At 40.1% G+C, this 22,653-nt stretch overlaps 1 protein-coding gene across 1 annotated transcript in view; it reads right to left on the reverse strand.

The window, feature by feature from the left end:
- Window positions 1-22,653, reverse strand: part of ADGRV1 (adhesion G protein-coupled receptor V1) — a 341,656-nt gene that overhangs the window by 237,333 nt on the left and 81,670 nt on the right. Inside the window, exons 33-37 of the mRNA XM_072992549.2 lie at window positions 22,387-22,596; window positions 5,706-5,836; window positions 5,097-5,196; window positions 3,359-3,538; window positions 361-524 (exon numbers count right to left, since the gene is read on the reverse strand). Of these exons, the coding sequence (XP_072848650.2) occupies window positions 361-524; window positions 3,359-3,538; window positions 5,097-5,196; window positions 5,706-5,836; window positions 22,387-22,596 (785 nt within the window). The remainder of the gene's footprint in view (window positions 1-360; window positions 525-3,358; window positions 3,539-5,096; window positions 5,197-5,705; window positions 5,837-22,386; window positions 22,597-22,653) is intronic.

Consider the following 22,653-nt stretch of genomic DNA (forward strand, 5'->3'; position numbering starts at 1 on the left):
CTGTTAGGGTTGCTATAAGTAAGTTCTGATTTGATGACACATAAAAAACAGTAACAGGGTAAGGGAAGTTTGCACATGGTAGCCAAAAAATAGAAAGTTGGAGGACAAACTGAATCCGTCCATGTGCGCACTTTTAAAATATGAAGTGTGCCACATCAACGGGGAATACAGCTAGGTGAAACAGGTCTATCCCACCTTTGTAAATCAAAGTTCTCTCTTTCTGAGTAACTATTTTCCTTGGCTTTTTTCCTCAGATATTTGTATAAAAACATCACTATGCATTACAGGACTTATGGCCTAAGTCCCGCATTCATCAAAACCAAGAGATACTTTCCCGCGGTGAATGAAATTCTAATTTACCTCTAGAATAGTAACATTTATGGTGGCTGATGTTTCTCCTTCTCCTAGAAACAATGACCCTGATACGGGTAAATAGTCAACTCCTGGCTCAGCCAAACTCCCTTCAGTTTGATTCCTTGACCCAAGAAATCCTGGAACTGTTGTATAAGTGACATTGATAATACCTGGCAAACAGATAACAAAGGTTTTTTTTTTAAAGAACTCAGATATAATTATAACCAAGAGAAAGATAAATAAAGAACACTTTCCAATTATATATGCACAATAGGGAAGAAAAATGTATGGCCATTTAAGATTAATAGGTCCAACATATTACAGTACCTCTTCTTTAGCTCCTAATTAAAGAGACTCCAGAGGATCACACAATATCCGAGGATCAGTTTGCAATAAACACTCTTCTTCAAAATGAAGAGTTTTTATTTGTGTAGAACCCAGATAAATTCATTTACACCACAATAAAAGTTTCTGAATATCTTTAATAAAGGTTTCATACAATTCACCCCCTTCCTGGGTAGAGAATGAATAGGGTGACAAGCAAGCTCATGCTATCATTCTTTTTCTTTTTTTCTTTTATTGAGAAAGCTTATATCTTAAGTACAGAATAAAACTCATTCCAAGAATATAAAAGATTAATATTATTCCAAAGATAGCCAAGGGTAAATATTGCAGCCACATTTTTTGTTAAGAGAATATTTAACCTTATCTGAGCGATAAGCTTAATTTAAAATATATTAAAAGACCATCTAAAGAATTTTAAAGACATATCATACAATAGTATTGTCAGAATATAAAATATGGATAGCCAATGGGTGAAGCTCTGTTTCTCCTGAGTGATGTTGCTCATGATCTCCTTCCTCTGAATCTCTTCTAAATTTGCCCTTTATTGCCTCTTCAGTCATAAAGCACTGAACACTCTGTTTCAACCAGAGAGGCAGTAGCTAATGACACTTATCCTTATCTAGTACCAAATTTCTTATTGCTGTTAGCAGTAGCTACCAACTACTTTTAATTTGTGTTCTTACCTAGACTGTCTTTTCTGCTTATTTACAAGAGCTCAGAGGATTTTACATGCTTATTCTTCTGACTATAAGTGCTTCCTGATGTTGTTACTAAGTTAGTTCTTAACATTCATTGATGAATATGCCATTTTTTGTCATTTGTAACATTTAATTGGCTCTTGACATCTATTTTATCTATTCCAAGCTTTTTGGCAATTCAAGAGTTTCTTTGCTACAAATCAAACCAATTAATATTCCTCTTTTGGGTTGTTATTACTTCCAACAGATGTATTTTTAGTTCATACTCTGATTTAACGGGGCATTGCCTCTTGATAGCATTCCATTATCTAAGGACAAGTCAGAACACCTGATTTTTTTAACAATTAATTATTTTAAGTACAGTAAAAAGGTAGTTGTGACAACAAAGATTTCACCCCATTATCTATGTTTTATAGCTCTTTAAAAACATCATTTATTGTTATTTTGGCAAAAAAACATTGCCCTTGAAGGATTCTGTTATTTCACTTAGTTACATCTTATTTACAGAATTAACTTTCTTTATAATCAAGCTAGGAACAGTTTTTATCTTATTTGGGTCATTTTCTGAGAAATTAATTTTACCAAAACTAGTTTTTGCTAATTCTGTACAGTTGCCAAGAATTCTTTAATAAGGAGCTCTGTACTGTTCAAGATCATTCAGCCAATTATTTTTCTCTTAAGCAAAAAACAGCCAAGATATGTTACAGTTGAATCATTGTCTGCTGATAGTTGAGTTCAGAGACTGTTGAGTATTTCTGTTCTTCTGCTAATTACTTATGACACAGATCTATGAGCATTTATATCTAGCAAATCAAACCTCCAAGACTATATTGCAGAGGGGAGTCCACCATGGTTTCCTTGGGATAATCCTTTTCATTCTTTCTCATCTCCTCCAAAAGCTTAGAGAAGTTTTTTTTGGGTTTTTTTTGGATCACAATTATCTGGGTTACCTATGCCATCTCGGGAATAAGAATAAGAGTTGTAGTAAAAAACCATAATTTTTAAAAAACCCTCTAAGTGTTGCCCACTCAATAACATATTCCATGGCCACTGTATAAGTTTAATTGGCATTTTGTTTTGTTTGCTCCCTTGGGATTTCCCCCCTAATTTTGTGTGTATGTGTATGCAAGTGCAGATCATCAGGTGTATTTGAGTCTTACTGTTGCATGCAGAGGGTGTTTTGGCTACATAAGGAGTGGGATTTTGAGAATTCAGCTGGCTATTTGGATATATGACATGGTCACAGCTATTGTTCCCCAAAATTCTTAGTTTATATTAAAAGTTACATTAAACAAATTCAATTAAAAGTTATATAAATCAGTTGGGCATAAAATACATAAATAAATAGAACACAATGTTTTCTGCAGTGTCCATCTAGATATATGTCTGTCCATCTACATAAAGAAACGAAAAGACACTAGAGACATTTAGTGCAAATTGCACAAACTATGAAAAAAAAATGCATAAGATTTTGATCACAGACTGGAGCCAAAAACTGTCAAGATAATTGAAAAACCCTCAAAAAAGGCTGCGTTGTCATGCTCAGAAAGCCTGGATCACAGAAAATAATAATAGAAAGATTTGTTCAAATCCATAATGGATTTCATTCCACAATACAATCTTTTTTCTATCACTTAAGCATCTCTCTCTATCTGTCTCCCTCCTGATCTCTCCCCGCCTCCCTCTCTCCCTCCCCCTTCTCTTTCTCTCCCCATGTTTTTCTTAATTTGCTCCAGGTGTTTGGATGTTGATATATTTAATTATATTTTGCTTTTATAATGGTCTTATATGCAAGGTTTTTGTCGATTTCTTTCAATGTAAAGACTTGCATTGTTCTTTGATTTATTATAAAGAACATTGGGATGTCTTGTTGCACAACAGTATGTGGGAATAGATGTCTTCTGTTCCTAAACACTCATGCATGTCATATATTCAGAATACAGCCTCATTGATATACAGACCTAAAGATCCAAATTCTCTATTAATGAAGAGTTGAATAGTGTAGTTTCCCTCTTGCACCAAAACAACTCTAGATGAAGAAGCAAAATTCAGAACTCCATGAGGTTCATCACTAGCCTCTACTGTCAGAACTGCTTCATCTCCTTGGCTGTCCAATACTGCTGCTCCTGTAGAAATGACCCCTGAATAATAAAACAATGTTAGAATTATGCTAGACAAGATGGTAATCTGCACAAACGTGTATCTCTAAAAAGAACCTACAATCCTAATTTATGATTTTGCTCAGGATTTGTGAAATCTATAATTACATCAGAAACATGAATGAGAAAAAATGGTGCTACATTTAGTATATTTACAGATGGGAGCTATAAGAAAATGTTGGATGGCACCTCTTTGGTGCTCCAGCCAACTGGTTAGTAATGTTTTTCTTGTATTCTGTGCTTATCAGAACTACTCACTGGGTAGTTTTTGTGCCCCTCACACATTTTTCTGTGTTTTCCTTCTTCTGTAAACCAGAATTTTCTGCAACCATACTGCTATTTTGACTACCAAAGGCTACCACATTTAGAGAATAAGGCAAGAAATATGGGGAAACCATACAGAGAGGAAGCGGCAAAAAAGTTGCAGGAACAATTCTCTTAACATAGCAAAATTTACAATGTTTGGGGCCTTTTGGGTTAGAAAAAAAGCAAATCGTTTGGGAGAGATATTAGAGGCTTATAATATCATGACTGGCCTACAGAAAGGGATGTGAAATCTTTCTAATACTACCAGATGCTGGGATTCATAGACTGAAATGAAATGGCTGGAGATTCAGGGCAGATAGAAGGAAGTATTTCTTCACACAGCACTTAGTTAAAATTATGAAATTTGCTATCACAGAATATGACTGTGGCTAGAGTACAACAGAAGCATCTTTAAGAGAGAGCTGCACAAATTCATGAGAGAGAAGGCTGCTATCAGTGGCCAAAAACCATGACAGCTATACTTTTACCATCAGAGGCAGCATGCCTCTCTTTGGAGAATAACAGCTGACCTCATGTTCTGCTTGTAAATTTGCTGTAGGCATCTGGCTGGCTGGCCACTGTGGAAAAGAGTTTCCTGGGCTTTGGTCTGTTCTGCTACTTTCTTCTTTTGTTCTTATATTGTGTTGCTCAAACATGCGCCCCTTACTTGATGGCTGCTAGCATCAAGTGATGATTTGCATGTATGAATAAGCTAACACAGATCATACATCACACAAAAAACATCCCTATCACTGCAAACACATCACTTTTCATCTGATTACACAAATCACAAGGTGGTAAGTAATTAAATTATATGTATGTATATATAATCATAATGGTGCTGGAGAAGACTCTTGAGAGTCCCCTGGACTGCAAAGAGAACAAACTTATCCATTTTGAAAGAAATCAACCCTGAGTGCTCACTGGAAGGACAGATCCTGAAGTTGAGGCTGCAATACTTTGGCCATCTCATGAGAAGAGAAGACTCCCTGGAAAAGACCCTGATGCTGGTAAAGTGTGAAGGCAGGAGGAGAAGGGGACGACAGAGGACGAGATGGTTGGACAGTGTCACCGAAGCTACCAACATGAATTTGGCCCAACTCCAGGAGGCAGTGTAAGACAGGAGGGCCTGGTGTGTTCTGGTCCATGGGGTCACGAAAAGTCGGATACGACTTAACGACTAAACAATAGTCAGACGTAATATTGTGTTTTATCTCAACTATGACTGTGTTACCTTCAGTTCTTATATTCCGTAGGATTACTTGGTATTCCTCTTTTTCTTCAGGGACATGGTCATCCAGCAGGTGAATAGAAAATGTTGCATTCAGGGACCTCTATTATTTAAAGGGGAAAAATAGTGAATTAGAACTTGACAGAAAACTGTAAAGTTCTATAGATAGTAAAACATTCTGTTTCACAGAGGCAAAAGATGGCCCTGCAAGATTTTGTGGGGATTCTCTACAACTGGAAGCCCAGCTTTTTGTCACAGAGTTAAGGCAAGTTCCATTGTTACAGTTCCTTGCTAGCACAGGGTTATTGTGATACTGTATGTTCAAGGACATTTAATGGCCTTTAGAATATAACAGATTTCTCTGATCTGAAAAAGATCTCTGCATGGTATTTGTTAGACAGTTAGTGATCAATTACAACTGAAATCCCATACATATTTAATTGGAATTAAGTTCCATTGAAGTCAATTGGTTTATTCAGACGAGCCATCTGTAGGACTGCATGGTACAGAAGAAGGAAAGAAGTCTGCTCTACCCAGCTGTATCTGACTCATTTGTGGCCATCCTTGTCCATTTTTGTTATTTTCATGCCAAACACAAATTATTGCTGTTACCTCCAAAAAGAAGATCATTCCAGAAATGTTTTCAAAGTTTTGGTCCACATGGCGCCCAACAATTTTCCACTCAACAGTGACATTTCCAGATCCTGGTGCAGTTCTAACCACATGAAACTGCAAATGCTCTCCTAAAAGTGAAGAACGCATAACATCATAGTAACAAGAAGAAAGAATGGGGGGGGCAAAACCCACCAGGAACTTCTCATATCATCCCATGACAACAAACAAAAGTTTCTCAAATAGACCTTAGTGCCCAAATTATTTTAAAGGCAAATATTTGTCAGACATCTCTGATGAATGATTTCCATTACATAATTGCAGCTAAAAGATCTTTTATGCATGCAAAGTATACACAAAATAACTGCTGCTCATTTTTGAAAATAAGAAGCTTATATGTATATTTATAGGTACACTTGCTTTAAATATCCTAGTAAACCAAAAATAATAATAATGTAGAACCACCTCTCACATTCGGGGTGGAAAGTAGAGGAGGAAATGAACAAAATGAATTCTGCGAACTCATTTTCTTATAAACACAATGAAAGCTGATAATCACCAGAGCATGCAAAAAAAGAGCAAGAAATAAAACCATGTAGTCTAATAGTAACAATAAATGCTGTATGTACTAGCTATCTCATCTCATAATAATTTCTAATGCAATTCAGTTACAGAAAATATACAAATAGTATAACATCACACTGTAGTGGAATGTTACACAGTGCATGCAGGAAAATGCTTGCAGTTACCTGTAGATTCCATTTATTTCAGTTAAAACTTACACAATACCATCAGTGTTACAGTTTTCTTTTAATTCAAAAAAAGGAATTCACAAGAAGTTAATAGTTATCTGTGTTTAACATAACATACTTAGACTTGTGAACATAACAGAAGGAAAAACCATACATATTATAGAAAGCCAAAGTATAATTTGGGAACATTAATTTTCTGTGTGGCTGTGATTTGTAAAGGCCTTAAGGCAGCAGAGATTACTATCTGCCTGACAAACAGTTGCTTTATTTACAGTATTGCAAACAGTTAGTAATCCATCTTCAAATAAATTAAACAAGGATGATCACAGAGTTGTAGATTGTTGCACATACATAAATAAGCTCATAAAAAAGTAAACACACAGAATTCATCTTTCTCCTTTTAAAAAAATGTTTTAGACTCACAGAAAACTCATCCCCTTGTAGAATTATGTTCTCAGTGTATTTCTATTGCATTTTTCAAGTGCACAATATTTCACTTTGCCAGTACATACAGTATTGCATGGGTCAAAAGAAAAGATGTGTATAGCAAAGAATATTAAATTTTATAGATAAAACACAGACTGTATCATATTATGCAACTGAAATGGCTGAAAAACCTTTTTAAAAAATAAAATATTCACATTTTCTAAAACTTTGACATTTCTATTCATTTCAGGAAAGTTGTTAATTCCCTTCACATTTACACTGATAGAGTTCCGACTAAACACAATTCACCTGGAGCAGGAACTGGCAAGCCACTCCAGTATCTTGCCAAGAAAACCCCATGATCAGAAACAAAAGGCTCAAAGATATGACGCTGGAAGATGGGACCCTCAGGTCGGAAGGCGTTCAACATGCTATTGTGGAAGAGCGGAGGACAAGTACAAGTAGCTCCAGAGCTAATGAAGTGGTTGGGCCAAAGCCGAAAGGACGCTCAGCTGTGGACGTGCCTGGAAGTGAAAGGAAAGTCCAATGCTGCAAAGAAAAATACTGCATAGGAACCTGGAATGTAAGATCTATGAACCTCGGGAAGCTGGATGTAGTCAAACAGGAGATGGCAAGAATAAACATTGACATCCTGGGCATCAGTGAACTAAAATGGACAGGAATGGGCGAATTAGATTCAGATGATTACTATATCTACTACTGTGGGCAAGAATCCCGTAGAAGGAATGGAGTATGCCCTCATAGTCAACAAAAAAGAGGGGGGAAAGCTGTAATGGGATATAATCTCAAAAAATGATAGAATGATGTCAATACGAATCCAAGCAGACCTTTCAACATTACAATAATCCAAGTTTATGCACCAACCACCATTGCTGAGGAGACTGAAATTGAACAATTTTATGAAGATTTACAACACCTTCTAGAACTGACACCAAAGAAAGATGTTCTTCTCAGTCTAGGGGACTGGAATGCTAAAGTAGGGAGTCAAGAGATAAAAGGAACAACAGGGAAGTTTGGCCTTCGAGTTCAAAACGAAGCAGGGCAAAGGCACATAGAGTTTTGTCAAGAGAACAAGCTGGTCATCATTGTGACAAACCCAGACCTACTGGGATCTGCCACACAGTTACACTAAGCTGCCACCAACCATTCCCTATAAGAAGTCACACAGACCAGGGATGGATTTTTAAACAATAAAAAGAATAAGGTTTATTTAAATACACACAGGGAAAAATAAAACAATCAGGTGAATAAAATAAAGTAACGTGGCTTATTCTCACTCATACAAGCATACAGTTTGGTTCACCCAGAACCCTTAACTTGAAGCACAGACCCTGAACCTATCAGTTCTGGCTAACCAACAGACACCTGAACCTATCAGGTTGGTACTCTGACACACAGTAGTACCCTGTCTGACACACAGACTCCCACAACAGCTTCTTCTTCCCAGCTGCTGCTTCGTCACAACCCAGTGTCTCTCAGTGTCTCCTATCCTCACCACACAGGCATCACATATTTATACAGTACAGCCCCTCCTCCTGATGTCCCGCCTTCCACTCCCCATAGGATGGAACTTTCCCTCCAAACCCATGACAGACAGGTAACATCAGTGCTGTATGTAACACCTCCCCTCTTTATAAGTTGTTTTGTAGGGGGAAAGCTAAGGTGCTTTTCACCAAAAAACAACCTGTATAAAATACACAACAACAGTTATACATACCATATTATACTTACTCATACTTACACTCTAAGTTAACCATAGCAAATAGGCATTTAAATATTTACCATATACATTACATCAATTTACCTTTATTCATACAAACCAAATTCAGAAAAAACACAGGTACATTTTACTTTTTGTCATTATTATATACACATAGTCCATGTTCTTTCGCCGTCTTCATTCTTCAGGTCTTCTTGATAAAGCGTCAGCAACACAGTTCACTGACCCTCTGACCACCTTCACTTCAAAGTCATAGTCCTGTAGGTTTAAAGCCCACCTCATAAGTTTGCTATTGTGGGTTTTCATTGTCTTTAACCATTGCAATGGTGAATGGTCAGTACACAGAATAAAATGTCTTCCCCAGATGTAAGGCTTGGCCTTCTGGATCGCGTAGACTATGGCCAAACACTCCTTCTCCACGGTTGCCAAATGTCTCTCACCTTTTTGAAGTTTCCTACTCAGGTAGGACACTGGATGCTGGTCACCATTCTCATCCTCCTGGCACAGAACTGCTCCTACCCCACTGTTAGACGCATCGGTGTAGATGATGAACTCCCGGTCGAAGTCTGGAGCCCGCAGGACTGGACAGTTGATTAACGCCTCCTTCAACCTCTGGAACGCCGCTTCACAGTCGCTGGTCCACGGGATGCGGTCATCAGCCGTCTTCCTCGTCAGATCGGTCAGCGGAGCCGCAATCTCGCTAAACCTCGGATGAACTTTCTGTAGTAGCCCACCAACCCAAGAAATGATTTGACTTTTTTCTTGGTGTTGGGTCTAGGCCAATCACGAACAGCTTCTATTTTGGCCTCCAGGGGTTTTATCATTCCTCCCCCTACCATGTGACCCAAGTATTTTATTTCTGGGCTACCCAGCTGACACTTGCTGGCCTTTACTGTTAGCCCTGCTGCACTTAACCTCTGCAGCACTAACTCCAGGTGTATCAGGTGATCTTCCCAGGTATTACTGAAGATCCCTATGTCGTCAATGTAGGCCACTGTAAAGTCACTGAGCCCTGCCAAGGTCTGGTCCATCAGCCTTTGGAATGTGGCTGGTGCATTTCTGAGACCAAAGCTCAGGACTCGAAACTCATAGAGACCAAAAGGGCTGCAAAAGGCAGTCTTTTCTTGATCCCTGGGATCAATTCTTAATTGCCAATATCCCTTTACCAGGTCCAATGATGAGATGAACCGACAACCCCCTATGGTTTCAATCAGGTTGTCTAGCCTGGGCATTGGGTAGGCATCAGGAGTGGTTACACGGTTTAATTTCCTGTAATCGACACAAAACCTAATGCTCCCATCAGGCTTGTCCACAAGGACTATCGGAGAGGACCAAGGACTAGAAGAGGGGACGATTATGTTCTCCCTCAGCATTTCGTCCAGCTCCTTCCGCACCTTGTCCCTATAGGGTCCCGTTACTCGGTATGGGGATACTGCCTGCGGGGGTGCATCCCCTGTGTGGATCCGATGCATCACTCCCTTCACTATCCCCGGCTTGTTGGAAAACACCTGTTGATATTTACTAAGCAGCATTTTTAGTTCTTGCTGCTGGTCTTGGGTGAGTGCAGGACTGATCTTTACCTCCCCTGGGTTGTATTTTACTTCCCCTCTACCCTCCCAGAAGGGTAATTCAGCTTCCTCACTCTCAGCTGCTTTTATCGCGAATAAAACCCTCTGTTCCCCTCTGTAGTAGGGTTTTAGGGCATTCACATGAACCACCCTCCTTGCTTGGTTCTCCTCCTGCTCTATTAGGTAGTTCAGGTCTGACATCTTGGAAATGACCCTATATGGTCCTGCCCATTTGAGCTGCAGTTTATTCTCTCTGCAGGGCCTAAGCCAAAGCACTTCCTCCCCTGGGTCAAAGTGCCTCTCTCTAGCTTTGTGGTCATACCATGTTTTCTGTCTGACCTTCTGAGCTTGCAGGTTTTCTGCTGCCAGCTCTAGATTTCTCCTTAGGTCATTCATCAAGGTGTCTATGTATGTCACAACGTCTTGTGGGTCATCCTGGGTGATCTGCTCCCAATCTTGCTTGATCAAATCAAGGGGCCCTTTCACCCCTAAGTGTGCAGCAAACATGTCAGATTGACCCCTTTGTAAGATCATGGGGCGATACTTTTCAGGTACCACCAGCTGACTTCTGATCCCATCTCCCCCTTTTGAGATATTCCTCAGGGTTTCTCTATATAAAATCCCCTTTTTCTCCAGAAATCTCACTGGGGTTTCAGGTGTTAGCTGGGCGTCAGTCACCTGTTCAAAACACTTTTGGAGAGTGGCGTCTGCCTTTTGCTCCTGTCCAAATCTGCTGTCTGTGGTTAAAGTTTCCACCACAGCTTCTGAACTCCCCTCTGCTTCCGTCTCTGGCTCACCATTACCCCCCTGAACTGTCCCTGTGGTGGCTTGTGAGCGTGTAATCACTAGCACCCGTTTCACATGTTCAGCCAGGTCATTTCCCACGAGCACGGCTGCTGGCAGAGTCGATGAAATCGCTAGCCTCCAAACTCCCCTCCAGCCTTGAAAGTTGACAGGTACCTCTGCTACTGGCAGAGAGATTACCTGCCCCTCAATCCCTGCCACCTTCATGCTCTCATTTGGGATTATAAACTCCCTAGGGATGATATCTGGATGGCACAGGGTTACCTGGGAACAAGTGTCCCGCAGCCCCCTATACTGACGGTCAAGTATTCCTACGTCCACCCCAGCTGTCTCAAACAACTGAGAATCTGTTTTTACCAGCAAGCAGCGCTTTACCTCTATAAGAGGACCATTTTCCTCAGCCTGATCAGCAGAGGTAGCTGTTCCAGACTGAGTAGCCATGGCAACAGGCTCCCTCAGTGACACTGAGCCTTGCTCTTTCTGGACACAGAACACAGCTTTTGGCTTGGTTCCACTAGAATTCTGAGGCACCATTCCTTTTAGCTGCTTTAATTTCTCACACTCTGAGATTAGATGACCCTTTCCCTGACAGAAATAGCATTTTCTGGTGTATTTTGATTCTCTCTCATCTTGTTTTGGTTTTCCCTCCAAAATCTGAGGTCTTGGTTTCATGTCTGAAGGCTTCCCTTCACCATGGGCCCCTCCCCCTTGCTGGCTTTTCCCTGGTCCCTGAGAGTACTTGCTGTAGGTTTCTTTGGGTTTACCTACAGATTTCCCCTCACCCAAGGGCTTTCTTATTTGGGAAATAAAATCTGCGATCTCTGCGGCTGCTGCCACAGATTTCGGTTTCCTTTCCCTCACCTGGAATTTCAATTCCCCATGCAGGACTGAATAGAACTGTTCCAGTGCTATCAAGTCTTTAAGCTGCTCATAGGTCTCTATTCCCTCCTGCGATAGCCATTTCTCAAGCAGCCTCACCAATTGGGCCCCCACTTGGGTAAAAGTCTGTTCTGGTTTTTTGGTGAGGGACCTGAATCTTTGTCTCAGCTGCTCTGCATTTATCCCATGTCTGGCAAAGACCAGTTTTTTAAACTCTGCAAAATCTTTCATCAGTTCCTCAGGCATCTCGGCATAAACCTCAGCCAGGCTACCACTGATTAAAGATCGCATGATGGTCATCTTCTCAGTTTCCCTCACTGAGAAGTCCACAAACGCTCTTTCCACTAAGGAAAAGAACACCTCAGGACAATCTCCCTTGTGGTACACAGGGAATTTCTTCAGGTCAGCCTTAGACAATTGGCCTCCCTCAGAATCCCTATTGTTATTATTGTTCTGGTTCAACAGTTCCAGTTTTCTTAATTCAAACGCCATTCTTTCTTTTTCCAGAGCAATTTTCTCTCTCTCCATTCTTTCTTCCCTCTCCATTCTCTCTCTCTCTCTCTCTAATTCAAATTGCCGCTGTTTCTCCCTTTCCTCCCTTCTTTCTCTCTCTAACCTTTCTTCTCTTTCCCTTTCCTCCATTTCAAATTGCCTCATCCTCAGTTCATGCTGTTGGGCTATGAGCAATTTTCTAAGTTCTGGGTTCTGCTCTCCTGTGCTGTCACCCTGCACTGAGCCAAATTCATCCTCAGAACCTTGGTCAATCTGGGGGTCTTTCACTTCACTCATGTCTGCTACTTGGCTTCGAGTCAAGGGCATAATCCCCCCTCAGAACAGGCTGCTTTAAAAGTCAAGCCTCAAAATAAAACGACCACTTTTTTCCTTCTTGCCTCAGAACCAGCTCTCCCTAGAGATTGCTGCTGTTCTTCAGCACTAAACTTGCAACAGTATCGAGTCAGAGCCTACCCCCCTCTGCTGGGCCTCTCAGCTGGCAAGCTAGATCACTGTTACTAAGCAGTTTTGCCTCAGCTTTTTCCCGCCAAAACTAGGCTGCCTCAGAGCACCTTAATCTAAGTCTCCCCAGTTGGCACGTTCTTCTACTAGCGCACCTCCCCGTGAGGTACACCTAGAAGATTACCTACGCGCCTCAGACTGTCCCTGACTAGACCCCCCTTGCTCTGGGCACACTTGCCAAGGCTTTGCTGGACCGCTGGACAACTGGACCAGTCGTATCCCACACGCTGGACACCAATCAATGTGACAAACCCAGACCTACTGGGATCTGCCACACAGTTACACTAAGCTGCCACCAACCATTCCCTATAAGAAGTCACACAGACCAGGGATGGATTTTTAAACAATAAAAAGAATAAGGTTTATTTAAATACACACAGGGAAAAATAAAACAATCAGGTGAATAAAATAAAGTAACGTGGCTTATTCTCACTCATACAAGCATACAGTTTGGTTCACCCAGAACCCTTAACTTGAAGCACAGACCCTGAACCTATCAGTTCTGGCTAACCAACAGACACCTGAACCTATCAGGTTGGTACTCTGACACACAGTAGTACCCTGTCTGACACACAGACTCCCACAACAGCTTCTTCTTCCCAGCTGCTGCTTCGTCACAACCCAGTGTCTCTCAGTGTCTCCTATCCTCACCACACAGGCATCACATATTTATACAGTACAGCCCCTCCTCCTGATGTCCCGCCTTCCACTCCCCATAGGATGGAACTTTCCCTCCAAACCCATGACAGACAGGTAACATCAGTGCTGTATGTAACAATCATCACAAACACTCTTTTCCAACAATACAAGAGGCGCCTCTACACATGGACATCACCAGAAGGGCAATACCATAATCAGATTGATTATATTATCTGTAGCCAAAGATGGAGAAGCTCTATACAGTCAGCATAAACAAAACCTGGAGCTGATTGTGGCTCAGGTCATCAGTTTCTCATAGCAAAATTCAAGCTGAAACTGAAGAGAGTAGGAAAAACCACTGGGCTACTCAGGTAAAATCTAAACCAAATCCCTTATGAATACACAGTGGAAGTGAAGAACATATTTAAGAAACTTGATTTGGTGGACAGGGTGTCTGAAGAACGTTGGATAGAGGCTCGTAACTTTGTACAGGAGGCAGTAACAAAAACCATCCCAAAGAAAAGGAAATGCAAGAAAGCAAAGTGGCTGTCCAACGAGGCCTCACAAATAGCACAGAAGAGAAGGGAAACAAAATGCAAGGGAGATAGGGAAAGTTACAGAAAATTCAATGCAGACTTCCAAAGAATAGCAAGGAGAGACAAGAGGGCCTTCTTAAATGAACAATGCAAAGGAATAGAGGAGAATAATAGAAAAGGAAGAAGCAGAGATCTGTTCAGGAAAATTGGAGATATTAAAGGAACATTTTGTGCAAAGATGAACATGATAAAGGGCAAAAATGGGAGAGACCTCACAGAAGCAGAAGACATCAAGAAGAGGTGGCAAGAATACACAGAGGAACTATACCAGAAAGATTTGGATATCCCGGACAACCCAGATAGTGTGGTTGCTGAGCTTGAGCCAGACATCCTAGAGAGTGCAGTCAAGTGGGCCTTAGAAATCTTGTCTAACAACAAGGCCAGTGAAGGTCACGGCATTCCAGTGGAACTATTTAAAATCTTAAAAGATGACGCTATTAAGGTGCTACATTCAATATGCCAGCAAGTTTGGAAAACTCAAAAGTGGCCAGAGGACTGGAAAAGATCAGTCTACATACCAATCCTAAAGAAGGGCAGTGCCAAAAAATGCTCCAACTACTGTACAATTGCTCTCATTTGACATGCTAGCAAGGTTATGCTCGAAATCCTCCAAGGTAGGCTTCAGCAGCATGTGGATCGAGAACTCCCAGAAGTGCAAGCTGGATTTCGAAGGGGCAAAGGAACTCGAGACCAAATTGCTAACATGCGCTGGATTATGGAGAAAGCCAGAGAGTTCCAGAAAAATATCTACTTCTGCTTCATTGACTATGCAAAAGCCTTTGACTGTGTGGACCGCAACAAACTATGGCAAGTCCTTAAAGAAATGGGAGTGGCCTCAGCACCTTATCTATCTCCTTAGACAGGAGATAGATAAGGTGGGACAGGAAGCAACAGTTAGAACTGGATATGGAACAACTGATTGGTTCAAAATTGGGAAAAGAGTAGAACAAGGCTGTATATTGTCCCTCTGCTTATTTAATTTATATGCAGAATACATCATGCGAAAGGCTGGACTGGAGGAATCCCAAGCCGGAATTAAGATTGCTGAAGAAATATCAACAACCTCAGATATGCAGATGATACCACTCTGATGGCAGAAAGTGAGGAGGAATTAAAGAACCTCGTAATGAGGGTGCAAGAGGAAACTGGTCTGAAGCTCAACATCAAAAAAACTAAGAACATGGCCACTGGTCCCATCACCTCCTGGCAAACAGAAGGGGAAGATATGGAGGTAGTGACAGATTTTACTTTCTTGGGCCCCATGATCACTGCAGATGGTGACAGCAGCTCCGAAATTAAAAGATGCCTTCTTCTTGGGAGGAAAGCGATGACAATCCTCGACAGCATCTTAAAAAGCAGAGACATCACCTTGCCAACAAAAGTCCGAATAGTCAAAGCTATGGTTTTTCCTGTAGTAATGTACGGAAGTGAGAGCTGGACCATAAAGAAGGCTGACCGCCAAAGAATTTATGCTTTTGAATTGTGGTGCTGGAGGAGACTCTTGAGAGTCCCCTGGATTGCAAGGAGAACAAACCTATCCATTTTAAAGGAAATCAAGCCTGAGTGCTCACTGGAAGGACAGATCCTGAAGTTGAGGCTCCAATACTTTGGCCATCTCATGAGGAAAGTGTGAGGGCAAAAGGAGAAGGGGACGACAGAGGATGAGATGGTTGGACAGTGTCATTGAAGCGACCAACATGAGTTTGGCCCAGCTCCGGGAGGCAGTGGAAGACAGGAGGGCCTGGCGTGCTCTGGTCCTTGGGGTCACAAAGAGTCGGACACGACTAAACAACTAAACAACAACAACAACCTTTAACTAGGTTGAGTCCATATACCAATTCCATAATCACTCTGTGCAAACTCCGAATTTGATATTGAAATTCAGCATTCTGACAACCCCAAATTTCTTTCTTTTCCTAGTTTTTAGAAATGAAGTGTGTGTTCCTCAAGGTTGCAAAGAAAAGCAATGCACATGAAATTAAAAACCTGAAGTAAGTGCTGAATGTTAAAACAGATCTCCATCTCAACTGGTCAGATGTTGCAGTTCATTGCTTTTTTTTGAATAGGTAAAGTAGAATAAATTAAGTAAATACTATCCATTATTACTTATTTTATTTGTTGCATTTATATCCTACCTCTCTTACTCTGAACTCAAGGCAGAATATATGTATTTTCTCCTACCCACCTTATTCTAACAATAGCTCTTGAGCTAGCTCAGGCTAACAGACTGACAATTCACCTGGCTAGGGACTGAGCACAGGTCTCCTGGGCCTGAGTCCAACGCTAAGCACTATACTTCACTGGTGAATATGCCAAATGGTTCAAATTGGAGAATATGAACTGGCCGTAATTCAGCTTTTTTTAAAAAAAACTTCAACACTTTTTTAAAAAAAAGTGCAACTGTGGAAATGGAACAGATCAAAAACATAAAATTTCATAGTCGTTAAGCTGCCATATAAATCTCTCTCATAGGTGCTCTAAGAATATGTAATATGGATAAATTAATTGTCCATATGGTGTTTAATCGTAATATGGACAGAATATAAATTTAAATCTGTAGCCCGTGCTCTAATTTATCTAATTGGATGATCTATTTATAGAAAAAAGTACATAGTCTGTTGTTCATTTTTTGGTTATCAGTGTAATGAGAGGTTACACCAATATATAGCTATGCACAGAAATGACTCCATGAACCGTATTTAGAAATTATTTTAGTAAAAAAAGTTACTTCAGTATTAATCCCAAATCTAACATTTACTTGGGCAATATATTTCCTATTCCAATTGCTAAAACTCTGTGTTCCTGCCTAGAGTACATCCATGAAGTTCTTGAGAAAAAGTAAATTTTTAAATGTTTTTCTATGATGTTTAAAAAGTTAAAGTTTTTTTGATTGAAATTTTTTAAATCATCTGCACAATATGTATGGCTTTAAGGAGCATTTAATAAACCCTTTGTAAATCAAATTTGACTTTGTTCTGACTTTTTTGCCCATAGGAACACATTAATTAGATTTCAATGCATTCTTATGGGAAAATGCATTTTGCAAGACGAATTTTTTGCAAGACAACATTAACCGCGGAACGAATTAAATTCGTCTTGCGAGGCACCACTGTATTTCAATACATGCCTATTTTACGTTATTTGTATTAAAATGCATTATGATACAGTGTGTAGCAATGAAAATTGGCTAGTGAATGCCTCCACAGAATGGTGGGTGACTCAAGGTTTTCTGTTCACATTTGGTCATTCTAACATATGAAGATTCTGATGTTACAAACACGAACACTTTAGGCCAGTTTTGGTTTACATGTATTTTCAAAGCTCAACTGAAAAATGTAATGGCAGAAATGGTCGCTAGTGAAGTGGGATTCAAATGATCCCTCCCAGGCACTGCAAGAGCACACGAGGCTGCTACAACTTGGCTGATTTATGTGATGTAACTGGGCTGAAGCCCTTCACCCACTGGGTAAAGACACAGATGACAAGAGTGTGTTACTGTAAGACATGATGGAGCCATAACCTGCAGAGTAGCAAGCCCACATGCCTCATAAACATCCTCACATGTTCTTTCAAAATGTGGAGGGGCATGTAAATCCTTCTTTCACTACATTTGCATACCAGCATACATGCACAGATTCACATGCAAAGAGAGCCAAAAGAGATCAAATAATATAGGAAACCCCTCCAATTTATTGAAATGATTCTTCAAGTCCCTGGATTATGTCTGTTGTAGAATTGTGGTAATACTTCTAAGAAACATGGTCAAGTGACAACTCAGAAGAAGTATCAGAGGGGGGAAGCAATGACTGAACAATTCTAACCAATAAAGACTACACTGATTCTGAAATACTATGTCATGAAGGAAATTTTTTCCATTTTTGGAAAAAAAACATGTCATCTATGTAATTTTGAAATGGTGAGTTGCAGTGCCTAGAACTCCAGAATAGTTCCACTACCCTCAGCAACTAGGATAAACAATCTGAGGATCAAGTCACTGTGTGATAAGGATCATGAGGAAATGTTTGCTCCCCTTCCCTTATCAGGACTACAGCTGAAGACTGCATAGTTACCAGCAGTAGGACTACAAATTAAGACAAGGAAGAACTTGAAGAAATGAGTATTTAGAAAATGAGAAAGCTAAGCAAAAATGTTTCAGTTGTTTAGGGTGTTGATTGGGTAGGTTTTGCCTGCAGAGAGTCATTATTATGCCCTTAAGATAAATGAAAACCTTTCACCATAGGAAACATTGAGTGAAATATTACACATTATTTCCCATTATTTTGAACACCTACAGTTTTTTTTCCTTTCATTTGAATTTGGCTAGAAAATATGAGTCAATCTGAAACTCAGTACCTATGACAGTCTCTACCTTCTATAACAACAACAACAATCTTAGCCTCGTGGCGCAGTGGTTAAAACGCTGTACTGCAGCTAAAACTGTGCTCATGACCTGGGGTTCAAATCCCAGGTAGCCGGCTCAAGGTTGACTCAGCCTTCTATCCTTCCGAGGTCGGTAAAATGAGTACCCAGCTTGCTGGGGGGGCAATGTGTAGCCTGTATAATTAAATTGTAAACCGCCCGGAGAGTGCTTGTAGCGCTATGGGGCAGTATATAAGTCCAATAAATAAATAAATAAAATAAATAAACAACCCTGCAGTTTCACACAGCTCACATAGTTTTGTGAGCATGTTAGTGCATACACTGATGCCTCGCAAGACGAATGCCTCACACAATGAAAAACTCACAAAAGTGTTTTGCGATTTTTTTGGTGACTTGCAAGATAAATTTTTCTGTGGCCATGCTTCGTAAGACGAATAGGAACACATTAAATTTCAATGCATTCCTATGGGAAACCGTGCTCAGCAAGACAAATTTTTTGCAATACGTAACGACTCGCGGAATGAATTATTTTCATCTTGCGAGGCATCACTGTATTTGTAGTGAGTATATGAATAAAATACAGGAAGGGACAAAGAGTTCCTGAAGGTCAACATACAGATTGTGGAAACTGTTTACACTCACTGTGGCTCTTCTTAGCTTGTCTGGTTAATAAATCTTTTGACATGCTGATCAGAACCATTGACCCAGAGGAGAAAGGGGTGAAATGTTCAGGCATACATAACACAGAATTAACAATGATAACCTATAAGAAACCTTCCAAAATCTGTGCAGCATATACAGTAGTTATTTACATAGATATGAACATATAAAAATCATCTTCAAACATCATTGTGAAAGTAAATGCAAAGCATGCTTTATCTCAGTGATGGCGAACATTTTAAAGTCCAAGTGCCCAAACTGCATCACAAAACCAACGTATTTATTTCAAAGCGCCAACACTACAATTAAGCGTGAATACTGAGGTTTTAGTTTAGAAAAAACAACTGTCCCTGTACTGCAAGGGTTAAATGCTTGTGTTTTTTTCTACGGCCAGTATTAACAAAGAAATACTTACTGGCCCCACAATCCTGTCAGGCTAGACTGATAATGGCTGCCATTGCACCCCTCCGCTGGACCACTGCACCAGCAGAGGAGAGTGCCAAAATCCGGGATCAGAGGATGGGCAAGTATTTTTCGATGGCGACTTATGGCTCACGTACCCACAGAAAAGGCTCTGCGTGCCAGCTGTGGCACGCATGCCATAGGCTTGCCATTACTGCTTCATCTTTTTTCAAATCTAGGTCTTTATTCACGTTATGTATCAAATTTTAGATAATGACAACTACTGCTATTCACTTAGTATACAGAAAAACAAGTTGATAAGAGAAAATGAATCAAAATGTTTAAAGAAACATGCAATTTTCCTTCTTAAAGTATTAGTAATAAGATGCTACCTAAATACAACAGTTATATTCCATTTAATGTACATTACTTATTTCCAGTATTACTAACAGAACAGTGCTGTTTTTCATTCATATGCTTCCAGAACAGAAAGGTTTTGTACACATTGCAGATTGCACCAACTGATATAACTCATTGTTGTTGTGGGTTTTTCGGGCTCTTTGGCTGTGTTCTGAAGGTTGTTCTTCCTAACATTTCGCCAGTCTCTGTGGCCGGCATCTTCAGAAGACAGCACTCTGTGCTCAGTGCTGTCCTCTGAAGATGCCGGCCACAGAGACTAGTGAAACGTTAGGAAGAACAACCTTCAGAACACGGCCAAAGAGCCTGAAAAACCCACAACAACCATTAGATCCTGGCCGTGAAAGCCTTCACGAATACATTGATATAACTCAATTCGTACTTCGAACCAGTACTGTGCATATACAGGCATGAGTTAACATACAATACTATGCATATTAAATCTGACTTCAGCAGTTGTCTTCATTCTTTAGGTAAAGATGGCTAGGAAAGGATTGTTCCACTATTCACACAATTTTTTATGTTTATGGCCCTCTTGCTTTGCCACTAACTGTACAGAAGCATTCTTGTACATGAAAATGCTCCTCTACAATAATTACAGCTACTGTGCTCATGGTGGTAAAACTAATGTTAGGGTGGGAAAGCTATGCATATTAAGATTGCATTGACATTTCCAGTAGTATATCTGTGAAGATTCTCAGTCATCCAGGTGAGGTTATCTGGAAGTTGAGTCATGGCAACTGGATTTCTTTCTTGTTAGGTTGAAACATTTCACTGCTCATCCAAGTAGCTTCTTCAGTCTGAGGAGAGTTGGTAGGAGATATCTGATATATCCTCCACATTGGATTCACTTCCTCCTGGTCTAAATGGGCTTGTTAGAAGGACAAAGGACTGGGGGTGGGGTGAAGGAAAATCCCACTTCTGCAGTCCTTCTCCACCCATTGTCAGGAGCAATATAGTATATGCAGTCCAATGCAAAGAGGAGTGTTTGGAGCTCTACATTGGAGAAACCAAGCAGCCACTAAACAGGAGAATGGCCCAGCACAGGAGGGGCAATGGCTCAGCCACAATCAGCAGTGTTCCTTCATTTGAAGAACAAAGGGCACTCATTTGATGACCAAGATGTATCTATTATGAACTGAGAAGATAGGTGGCTTGAGAGAGTGGTCAGGGAGGCCATACATGGGCATATAGAAAATCCCTAACTCAACAGGGGTGGAGGCCTTAGATACAACTTGTCTCCTATTTATCATGTTGCCCTTTCATCCCTCTGTAGAAAGATTAAGACCACACAAACCAGAAAGACCACTGTTAAAGACTGTTAACAACCCATGACATGGTTGGAGAAAGACTGCAGAAGTGGGATTTCCACTCACCCCCCCCCCCGGTCCTTTATCCCTCATAAAGCATCTATTCAGACCAGGGGGAAGTGAAACCAATGTGGATAATATAGCAGGGTCTCCTACCAACTCTTCTCAGACTGAAGAAGCTACTTGATTAGTGAAATGTTTCAACCTAATAAGAAAGAACCCTGGTTGCCATGACTGAAATTCCGGATTTTCAGTACTAACTAACCATAATGAAATTGAGGAATCCATATACTTAAGGGTCATATACTTATGGTTTTAAAACCATATACTTATGGTTTTATGTGCTACATTCTTCTAAATACCAGTGTGTGGCTCTAGGTGGTGTTTTGGTGACATAAACAGTTATGGCATGGTGTTCAGGATTGGGAGAACACAGCCCAACCATTATTTGGCCTACATTCTTTTTATAGCAGTGTTTAATATTCAACCCAGATATAACATGTTGCAAATAAAATTTTTAATTTACATGCATTTAATATGCATTTATTGGAAGTATTTATTAATTTCTTTTCTGCCACCAGGATTCCCAAATCAATAACACATTATTTTTTTGGAAAACAGTGAATGTTATACGTAATAACATTGCATGTAAAACAATACATTTACAAGATAATGAAACCACTATTGTCTTGTTTTTCATTAACTGGTGAAGCAGCATTTTTTCCATCTAGGAATTCTTCCAAAATGCTTTGGAATCAGTCATTTTGGGGGAAGGCTGGCCATACAGTATTTATATTTCGAGTGGTTTTTGCATCACCATCATGATCAGTATTATGCAATTAAAAGGCAATAGCATTACTTTCTTAAAATAGCATTCCAAGATCTAGGTTAATCAAATCTTCTTTGCCTGTTATTTTTAAAAGTCTAATCATTTGCTTATTTTTTTAAAAATGGCTGAGGACCTTTTCAATGATTGACTCTTCTCAGTTTCAGCTTGTGTGGTAAATCACAGAAAGCTGTCACTGGGAGAAAGCATAAACCAAGGGATTGATAGTGCACAAAGTAAGGATAGTGAAAATGGAGAGGAACCCACCTTCATGACCAACCACAGATCTTGAAGCTGTCTGAAAGCTAATAATTCCTGCGACATTGTCATTGGCCAGAATAACCACCATAACAGTATCTGAGCTGGGTAGAATACGACTGCCTCCTTCTGTGTTGATCAAACTGATTATAATGCTTTCATCATCCTCTGGTTCAGAGTCCTCTAAAATTGTAAGTGTAATTGCCTTTTTTGTTTCGCCTGTCAAAAAAAATGAGGGATTTTTTTATATCACTGAGAACTTTCTAGTTTATTTAC

This window comes from Pogona vitticeps, chromosome 2 (assembly GCF_051106095.1).
Source record: "Pogona vitticeps strain Pit_001003342236 chromosome 2, PviZW2.1, whole genome shotgun sequence".
In the NCBI taxonomy this organism is placed as follows: Eukaryota; Metazoa; Chordata; class Lepidosauria; order Squamata; family Agamidae; genus Pogona; species Pogona vitticeps.